Consider the following 10,178-nt stretch of genomic DNA (forward strand, 5'->3'; position numbering starts at 1 on the left):
CCCCTGCTCGGCCCCGCCCGCAGACTCCGCGCCGTGCCCGCCAGCCCGTTCCCACGCGCCGCCCCGGCCGCCACCCCCGCCCGCAGCCCCTCCCGCGCGCCGCCCCGGCAGGCAGTGGGACGGGCACCTAAGGACCGCAACCCGGGCCTCGAAGGACCCCAGGAGCCCTCCACCCGCACTTCCGGCCGCCGGCTCTTCGTGCCGCCAGCGAAACCATGTTCGTCCCCTCCGGGGACTCGGTCCCCGACCTCGCGGGGTGCACCCTCCTAATGGTGAGTCGGGGCAGGGGGCCGGCGTCAGAGCGGCCCCCGGACGCGCGCAGTCTGCGGGGCCGGGTCCTGGTGGCTGAGAGCGGAATGTGCGGGGACGTGACCTTGCCCTCCGTTGGTGCCGTGCGGGCCACTCGCTGTACCTTTCTTCCTGGAAAACCTTTTCTCAGCGAGCTGTGTACCGCGCTTAAGCTGGGGAGTGATTGTCATTAGTCATGAAACTGCAGACGGGCTGGTAAAGACTTGCCGACAGCACGCGGTTCTATCGCGGTTCATTCATTGCCTCAGTGAGCGTTGTGTTGTGTCAGGGTGTAATGGTAAGACCAGGTTCTATGTCTCAAGGAGTTCGCAGTCTAGTTGGGAACACACGTAAAAAAAGTTAGAACGTTGAAAGGGGTACAGAAAGACCCTGGGATTTATTGGGAAGGGGAGGGACACAAAGACCTGTTAAGAAAAGCTTCGTATGTGGAATTAAAAAAAACAACATAGAACAGATTGGATGAAATAGGTGAAAGGGGTCAAAAGTACAAACTTTTAGTCAAAAATAAGTCCTGGAATGTAATTTGCAACGTAGTAACTATAGTTAACACTGTGTTGTATGTTTGAAAGTAACAGTGTAGATCTTAAAAAGTTCTTATCACAAGAAAAAATAATTTTTTGACTGAGTGGTGATGAATGTTAAGTAGACCTGTTGAGGTAATCATATTGCAATGTGTACAGATGTCGAATCACAATGTTGTGCATCAATTTTTAAAAGGACGATGGTAATAGAAAAGTCACTTTTCGACAATTTTCATCATAATGAAAGCAAGAAATATCAGTGGGGACTTCCCTCCTGGTCCAGTAACTAGTACTCTGTGCTTCCACTACAAGGGACATGGGTTTGATCCCTTGTCGAGGAACTAAGGTCCTACTTGTGGCGTGGCTCAAAGCAAAAAAGAAGTATCAGTGAATGATATAAGCAGCTTTGATAGTGTACTGAGGAAGAAAATTTGACTTCATATCAAAGTGTCTCCCTGAAAAATATTCGTTAATCACAAAAGGGAAAAAGTATTTTTGCAGGAGATACCTGGCAGAAAGAAAACATCATAGAGAAAATAATGTCCACAGGTTACTAGCAGTACCCTTGACGGTGAAGAGGGAAGCCATATTGGATTGAAGAAATGGGAGAAGACGTGGAGATGTGTATGTTTGTGCTTTTGTTCCTGAATTCACAGATAAAGTTCCTGCTTGTGTCTTAGTGGACGGACTGTAAGGAATTTGGGCTCTGCAGGGACACTGAGAAGTGACAGCGTGTGAAAAGGGAGTTTTTTTTAGAAGGAAAGATTTTAGAGGGTGCGAATAGGCTGATGGGAAGAATCCAGTAGTGAGGAAGAAACGAACGATACCCGAGATTGAGGGTCTAACCAAAGTAGCAGAATCTTCAAAAAAGGGAAAAGGAATTAAAGGAGGGTAACCAGGGGATTGGTACGTGAGGGCACAAAGTGGGAGGCTGCTCTGAGGGATCCATAGAGGCCAAAAACGAGCAGTTGCTGGAAGAGTGCAGAGGAGCAGGTATAGTGAAGAGAAACTTGGGAGACAGGATGAAGGACAATTAGTCCTCTCCTGCTGTGGCTGCTGAGGGGAAGGGAAGCAGGTCCCTGGTTTAGGTAACTGGGTGAGTAATTGTTGCTGTTTTCTGAAGTGCAAAGTAGGGAGCGGGTTGGGCAGATGCTTTGTTTGGTACCTGCTGGTTTTGATGTAACAGTGTGGAGATAGCCATTAGGCTGTGGAGTTCAGGTGAGTGGGGTGTAGGTAGAGATATGGTAGTTGGCTATTTGAAGTCATGAAAGAGAGAGTGTGTGTGTGAGAGGGAGAGAGAGAGCGAGCGAGTGTGTGTGTGTGTGTGTGCCCCGCATGAAAAGAAGCTCCCTCCAATCTTTAGGCACTAACGAAGCAAATGGAAAGAAGACCCAGGAACTCTGTTGTTCACACCTCACAGCCTCCGCACCTGCTTGCCCACTGCCTGACCTCATCATATCCCAAGTCTTGGTGTGACTGTCTCCCTTACCTCTTTCAGGGCTATAGTTACTGGTCACCTGAAGTGACTGTTTCCTTGACCACCCCTTTTGAACTTGCAGTCACCCACAAACACACACACCCTTACTGACTTAAATGTTTTCTATAGTACTTCCGCTATGTATTTTACTATTTTGTTTGCCACAGCAAACCACCCCCTTACTAGATGGAAACTCCACAAGGGCAGGAACTCTGATCCATTTGTTCACTGCATCCTCAGTGCCCAGAACAGGGGTTGACACATAGCAGGTATTCAGTAAGTATGCAGTCAGTAGTCTCCAGGTGGAGCTAATGAAAAGCTCAGCACCCAGGTGTGATGCACCTGGGCATTGGTATCCAGTACCTCTGCTGTGACTGCCCTCTTCTGTCTAAACTTCTTAAAGTGCTGCTGATTTGGATAACTTAATGAACTTTTTTTTTTTTTTTTTACTTTTTCAGCCAGCAGTATCTGTTGGAAATGTTGGCCAGCTTGCAATAGATCTGATTATTTCCACACTGAATATGCATAAGATCGGTTACTTCTATACTGACTGTCTTGTGCCAATGGTTGGAAACAATCCATATGCAACTGCAGAAGAGAATTCAGCGGAGCTCAGTATAAATGCTGAAGGTGTGTTATATCCTTCCACAAGGCAGAGTTGTGTCAAGTCACAGCCAGACCCTCCCTGGGTGTCTTTGGCACCTGGAGTGGCTCTTTAGAATCCATAGCGGTCCCCTCCTCTCCTGCACACACCCTGGATTACAGCCCCCTCGAGAGATGTGCTTGTATTTGTACCCTTGGATAGAATGATTTTTAACACGGGGTTTCCCCCTCTTATCCTCAGTTTTACTTTCTGTCCTCCTGGCACGTGTAAGTATTGCTCACACTGGGCTCAGGCCTTTGTGTTTAATGTGCAGCGCCCCACGCAGGCTGAAGTCATCTGTCACACAGTGGTAGCGTTCATCGTAATGCACACTGACCCGGCTCAGAGAGGCGAGTCACTTGACTGCAGGAGGCCTAGGCCCTTCCCACACCACCCATCTCCACAGTTCCCTGCTGTGCTGTCAGTTGGGGTTAGTCAGGGCTCACAGCGTACAGACTGACCACTGTGTTCCTCTGGCCTCTGTATTTTCTGAAACTGGACTTAGTATTAAAGCCTTGATTATTTAGAAGCTAAATATTTTTGACCAGAATACGTGAAAGGTGATGTTATATCACACGAGCAAGGCGCTGGGAAACAGGATCTTACCAACAAAACACTCTGGTGGAGAGCAGGAGTGCTGCTGCTGCAGAAGTGAGGCGTCATGGACGTCAACTCAGCCTGCCCACCTCCCTGGTTCCTGAGCTTCCAGCTCCAGCCCACTTTGTCCCAAACACGCCTGGTGGTCAGCACCCTTGCTAATGGTTGCTACACGGTCCCAGTCATCCCACATACACCAGTCCAGTGAGATGATCCCTACAGACGTGTAGAATGGGAGAGACGTGACCCACGACACACAGTGCCCGAGTCTCGGGTTGTCTGTGATGTTTACAGTGACTGAAAGCTTAGCCCTGGCACAGAGGCTTAATCACATGTTCTTGGAGACTGTGTATTTTGTCCTTGGGTCATGTCAGGGCTTCTCATTCTTGGAGGTAAACTTGGGCAGGGCCTCCTAAAGCATCAGTAAAGTGGGCCCCTTGTAGACTCTGGTGAATGCTGTGGATCCTCCTCACAGGATAAATTCACACGTATTGACTCACAGAGGTCTTATGTTTTATTTCAGGTCTTTCTGAATCTCCTGAAGAAAATAAATGTAGCTTCTGTGTTTTATCACACAGCTAAATTTGCCTGCATTTTACTCTTCCTTCTAACCCCAATGAGTGTGACTGTTCTCTAGAGAAAAGAGGGAACAATATCAGAAACCAAACCTTGAAAATGGGTCTTGAAAATGAGGTCATTTGTTATAAGGATAGAAATTTCCAGGGGAGTCCTCTAGGTTTACAATCAAAGAAGAGAAATAATTTTTGATAATTTTCTTATAGTCAAATTTCAGCAATGAATCTATTCCATAGAATAAAGCCCATGGGTGAATTCTGAGGTACTTTTAAAGTGTTTTAGCTAAATGATGTAGTACATATGTTCTGTGTTTTAATTGGCAAAAATCTTTAGGGACTTCCCTGATGGTCCAGTGGTAAAGAATCCACCTTCCAATTCAGGGAACACAGATTTCAATCCCTGTTTGGGGAGCTTAAGATCCCACAAGCAGCGGGGCAGTTAGGCCTGTGTGTTGCAACTAAGACTGGATGCAGCCAAATAAATATATTTTTAAAATATTTAAATACAGAATTTTTCCTAGTTCAGTTTTGTTATTAATTTCTCATGTATGACTCCTTAATTTTAACTATCATGTGGTTTCATTCTCTTATACTTGCAGTGTATGCATTGCCTTCAAAGAAACTAGTGGCTCTTCAGTTAAGATCCATTTTTATTAAGGTTAGTATATTGCTTTTGTCTTAAGTTTATTAAAGTACAGTATAATGAGAAAATACCGAGTCATTATTAAGATTCAAAAATCATTTTCTTTCTTTATATTTATACAGTTAAGCAGTCTGAGTTTATAGAGAAATACTCATAAAATTTCAGAGTTGTCACTATTATTTCCTGAATATATTGAAAGGAATTGGGACATATAGCTTGGGCCCTGTATATTCCTGATTCAGGTACCATGGGTGAAAAAATTTAAGCATATGAATATTACAGGTTTATTCTATTTGCATTACATTTCAAACCCGTGGCACCTGCATAAAAATTACGTGTATCTGAAAATAACACTTTTGAATCCCGCTTCTCTCCCCTTCTGCTGTCACCACTCTGGTCCAGCCCGTGTCCTCTCTCATGCCCCTGATTCTGCTTCTGCACCACCCGCCCCACAGGCTGTTCCACCCCAGGTCCTGGAAACCTCAGTCAGATCCTCTTGTAGCTTCCTGTCTCCAAGCAAGTTCATAGCCCTCACCACTGTCTAGCAGGAATGTGTCCACACTGACCTGGCAGCCACTAGACACCTGGAGCTATTTAGATTTTGTTTCATCCATTAAAAGTAGAGTGAAAGGTCCACATCCCAGGTCAGTCGCCTGTTCACCTCTTGCCACACCTGGCTGACCCTCTGTGCCCGTGCACACAGTTTCCTTCTGCCAAACAGTCCAAAGCAGCTGGGTGCCAGCATCACATAACACACGTCTTACAGGAAGGAGAGTCTCCTTCACAACTACAGCACACCACACACCTGGGGGATGAGCATTAGAGAATACTCAGATTTCCCCAGCTGCTCCCCACACACCCATCAGTTCTACATCCAGGCAAAGTTCAAGTATTGCCTCGGCTGTCACACCTTTTTAGCTGGTGTTCAGCATGGAGCTGACTTCCTCCTGTGATTCACAACACGGACTGTGCTGAGGGACCCAGACAGGCATTCTGCCTTCTGGCTTACCTAACCCAGAATTTTCTGGGGCAGAATTTTCTGCCCCAAATTCTGCCCCTGATCAGATTTGGGGCAGAAAATTATAGTCATTGTTCCTCATGTTTCACCTTCAGTGCAAAGACAATAAGTGGATCTGAAACTAACTATAAGTTTAGCATACATAAACTGTTAATAGTATCATCACAAAGACTGATGAAATACTATGTAGGCTACTCTTATTACAATCTGAGATCTAACTTTGTATTTTCATTGTACTCTTTCCATGGTATACAAAGTATAAATCAAAGTCATTCTGTGAAAAACTGCTTTCCTGGGTGAAATGCAGCGGCTGCGCCAAAGTGGTGGTTCTTTCTAGCAGCCACTCGTATCACCGTAATGACCTCCAGCTGCGCAGGTAGGTCTGTGTCTCTGGACAAGTATTTTTGTTAAGATGTGTACAGTTATTAGGATGATTTCTTTACTAAAAGGTTAAAACAAAAGTTTAATGCCATCCTTTCCTTTTCTCCCTGGAATTTAGAAAGAAGGAGGTAAAGATTGTGGGGAGGCGATGGCACCCCACTCCAGTACTCTTGCCTAGAAAACCCCATGGACGGAGGAGCCTGGAAGGCTGCAGTCCATGGGGTCACGAAGAGTCAGACACGACTGAGCGACTTTACTTTCACTTTTCATTTTCATGCATTGGAGAAGGAAATGGCAACCCACTCCAGTGTTCTTGCCTGGAGGGTCCCGGGGACAGCGGAGCCTGGTGGGCTACCATCTATGGGGTCGCACAGAATCGGACACGACTGAAGCGACTTAGCAGCAGCAGCAGGGGGAGTAGCGTTGGGGGCCCTTGGTGTTCCCAGGGCCGCAGCACTGGGGTCTAGGGTAGCAATGGGGTGCTTCAGGGGCTGCGCTCTGCTGTGTGTATCTCTGGGACTGTGCTCTGCTGTGTGTGTCATGAGCCCACAGCACCTCAGGGCTCAGCTGATGGAGAGAAAGGAGAAAGAGTACCTGAAGTTTATCAGTTGATTCAAAGACTGGATCAGTGTTTCTATTTATTTCCATGTATTCAACCATTTGTATCTGCAGAACTCCAGCTGCCTTTAAGTACAATTTCCAGGCATGTCAGATTGAATTCTTAAATAAAAGATAACGTATTCAAGAGTTAGAAATCCATAATATTTATTGCATTGTCATTTGTACACCTGTAAAATCATGAAGAAGAAATATCAGCGAAGAGTAACCTCTCAAAACGAGTTAATTTCTGAGACTGTCACAGTAGACCACATTTCTGAGGCCCTTGTAAGAGGCCTTGTCGGGGTGTGGCCGTGGGGTCTTCATGCTGGCCTTGCCTTCGGTTGTTTACCTGTCCCCAGCACAGTCTCCTAAGTATGTGACTAGCAAGTCAGAGCAATCACTTTACATTACTCTTCCATAAACTGTCAGAACTTGCATTTTGCCTTCTGCAACAAAATATATGGAAAACAAGGTAATTTTTGCTGAAAGAACTCTTGTCTTAATGTTCTTATTTGTGAGTGTTTAGTTAGTGAGAAGGCAATGGCAACCCACTCCAGTATTCTTGCCTGGAAAATCCCATGGATGGAGGAACCTGGTAGGCTGCAGCCCATGGGGTCGCACAGAGTCGGACACAACTGAAGTGACTTAGCAGCAGCAGTTAATGATATGATTGTTTCTTTCCAGTACCCCCTTCAGGTACCTTCTTACACCTTCCATGCAAAAAAGTGTTCAGAATAAAATACAGAGCCTCAACTGGGAAGAAATGGAAAAAACCCCATGCATTCCTGAAATAGACGATTCTGAGTTTTGTGTCCGTGTCCCTGGAGGAGGGATCACAAAGCTGCTCTATGACGAAGGGTGAGTGTGTCTGCCTGTGTCTTTGCTCCCCACATGATTTCAGGATGAAATCAAAATGAAATCAGGATACCTGGGAGTGTTTGGATTGCTTGCTGGAACTCTGAAAATGCCCTTATTAAATAGGTGCTGTGTTACTTTCAAGGGAAAGACTGAAATGTGGTTATAGAATTGGTTCCTGAGAAGCCATATTTAATGCTTCATTGTGTGTAGCACGTTAGGGGTCCTAACACTTATTCTCTGCCTATAGTCAGTTCTTTATGTGGTGGTGGTGGTGGTGGTGGTGAGATGTACATAACATTAAATAAACCATTTTTAAGCGTACAATTAAGTGGCATTAGGTACATTCACAGTGTTGTATACCCATCAGCACCATCCACCTTCAGGATTTTGATTCTAAATAGACCTGCACTCATTAAGTAATAACTCCTTTCTTATACCTGAAGAACCATCATTTCCTCCAACATTTCTTTTGCCTAGTCTGTCTCCGGTCTTTCCTCTCTGGCTTACACCCACAGTATATTATTTCACCTCCTCTCACACCACAGCTGCGAAGCCCCAGCCAGCTAGTCACTCCCACCTGCTCTGCAGACCACCAGCTTTGAACTGTTCTCTTGCTCTGTTCAGGCCCCGTCATCTGTGCCTACACTGCTGTCAGGTCATAGACTGCGGAGCTGAAATAACAGGAATGTGTTTGCTCACAGTTCAGGGGGCTGAACCGAGTTCAGGCGCTGACACGGCTGGAGAGGAGGCAGCACTGAACCAGAGGGGCGGCAGCCGCGGAAGAGGACCGGTGGGCTGCCTGAGCCTCTCAGCCCTGAGCACACAAGCGCAGGGTGAAACCACGAGGCCAGAGAGCAGTCCCTGGGCGGCTTTGTGACTTTGCTCACAAAGTTAGCGGCACTAGAGAAAGTGCTGAGAGAAACACACTCCTCATGGAACATTTGGAAAATATAGAACCGTCCAAACAAACAATATTTAAAATACTCAGCTATGTCAACCAAAAGTAACTACCATGACTAGTTTTTTGGTCTGCTTTCTTCCCATCGTCTTTAAAATATAGTTGAAGTAAATACTTGCAGCTGCAGGATATTGCAGCTGTAGAGTTTATGCTGTTTAAAGATATTTCTCACAAAACTGATGTTCTTTTGGTTTTCTCACATAAATCTTGCTGTGAGGCAGGAAGGTGCATGTGCCCAGGGTGAGTGTTACATGGCTCCCAGTTCCGTCTCTACATGTAGAACGTGTGGCATCTCCTCGCATACGATCTGGCTGATCATCTCTATAGGAACACAGGCACAGTGGAACTGCTGTTGGGAGGCAAAAAGAATACCTGATTGTTCTTTTCGTTTGTTGCAGCTGTTCTAAAGAAATCCCAATCGCGATTCTGCTGAAGTTCGTTTCAGAAGGAGACAACATCCCAGATGCTCTGGGTCTGGTTGAATATCTTAATGAATGGCTTCAGATAATCAAACCACATGTAAGTTTTACTAAAGCTTAAGCCTGATTGTTCGTTAGGTATTCATAAACTTGCATTTTTACATACTATATAAGTAGACCAAGTAAGTGAAAGTTATGTTAAATATAGACATCTTTATATAAAACTTACATTGAACTTTTGAAAAGAAAGCAGCTAACCATTAAGACTGATTTTTTAAAAAAAGGAAGATCTTAAGTACTTCACTGTGTTCATTGTTAGTGTTGCATTAATTATAGCAACTTGTTTATAAGGATAAACAAGTCCTCTTTGGAATCCAGGATTGTTTTTTCTTTTTTAAGTAAAACGTACAGTTATGGGAGCAATACCGTAGCTATTGGACATGCATTATAATTAAAATACATTCCCTATTACAAAATAAGAGCATTACACCAGGGAAATCAGTTAGCCTTTTGGCATAACAGAAGTAAACGAAGCCTGCTTTATATAGCAGGTGACTGTCTTTTTAATTCATGCCTTTTCACTGAACAAACTGATGCAAATCATACAACACTTATTTTTTTTCTTAACCCCTATTTCTTTTGAATTTGATTTTGCTCCGTGGACTCCATTCACAGTCATTCTGGTATATCTTTATGATTTGGAATTTGAGGGAATTTATCTTCAGCTGTTATAAAGACAGAAATTTATTACTACTTTGTTTTTTCCTTACAATAAAAGCTAGAAGTGTCAAAACCAAAAGGAACAAACAAGAGAGTTCTGTAGTGTGTGTTAAAGGGAGAGGGAACAGTAAAGCTGAAGGACTCAGATACTCTGTTCTTCACTTGCAGTGTGAGGACCCCACAGCATCTTCCCTGCCCTGGAAAATGCCGAGTTCCTGGAGGTTACTCTTTGGCAGTGGTCTTCCCCCTGCGCTCTTCTGATCTGTTTCAGTTTTATACCTTACTTCCCAAGATGCTTACTACCAACACAACTGGTAAACAACTGTATAAAAAGAATGTATTAGGAAATCTTTATTTGTTTTTACCATGTTTTCCATCATCTACAACAAATGTAAAGTTTGTGCAATAAATTGTTTTCTAAGTAATTTTGTCTAAAATGTGTTCTTTTATGTGTTTTTT

The 10,178-nt window shown here is 44.6% G+C and overlaps 2 protein-coding genes across 5 annotated transcripts in view; one reads left to right on the top strand and one right to left on the bottom strand.

Annotated features, from left to right (window-relative positions):
• The first annotated feature begins 198 nt into the window (after positions 1-198).
• On the top strand, positions 199-10,144 carry PSMG2 (proteasome assembly chaperone 2). The gene is made up of 7 exons (NM_001046365.2): positions 199-272; positions 2,766-2,937; positions 4,722-4,780; positions 6,041-6,159; positions 7,449-7,622; positions 8,979-9,099; positions 9,888-10,144. Exons 1-7 carry the CDS (start codon positions 216-218, stop codon positions 9,978-9,980), a joined length of 795 nt encoding a protein of 264 aa, NP_001039830.1. The 5' UTR covers positions 199-215; the 3' UTR covers positions 9,981-10,144.
• PTPN2 (protein tyrosine phosphatase non-receptor type 2) overlaps positions 6,038-10,178 on the bottom strand; it is an 86,322-nt gene continuing 82,181 nt past the window's right edge. For all 4 annotated transcript variants that reach the window (XM_059880975.1, XM_059880974.1, XM_005224263.5 and 1 more), the window contains one exon: positions 6,038-8,929. The gene's annotated coding sequence lies outside the window, so the exon portion shown is untranslated. The remainder of the gene's footprint in view (positions 8,930-10,178) is intronic.

Source organism: Bos taurus, chromosome 24 (assembly GCF_002263795.3).
Source record: "Bos taurus isolate L1 Dominette 01449 registration number 42190680 breed Hereford chromosome 24, ARS-UCD2.0, whole genome shotgun sequence".
Lineage (NCBI taxonomy): Eukaryota > Metazoa > Chordata > Mammalia > Artiodactyla > Bovidae > Bos > Bos taurus.

Coding starts and splice junctions, on each gene's coding strand:
- PSMG2 (NM_001046365.2), top strand. CDS start 216: ATGTTCGTCCCCTCCGGGGACTCGGTCCCCGACCTCGCGGGGTGCACC. Junction 273..2,765: donor CGGGGTGCACCCTCCTAATG/GTGAGTCGGGGC, acceptor TTACTTTTTCAG/CCAGCAGTATCTGTTGGAAA. Junction 9,100..9,887: donor TTCAGATAATCAAACCACAT/GTAAGTTTTACT, acceptor CTTCACTTGCAG/TGTGAGGACCCCACAGCATC.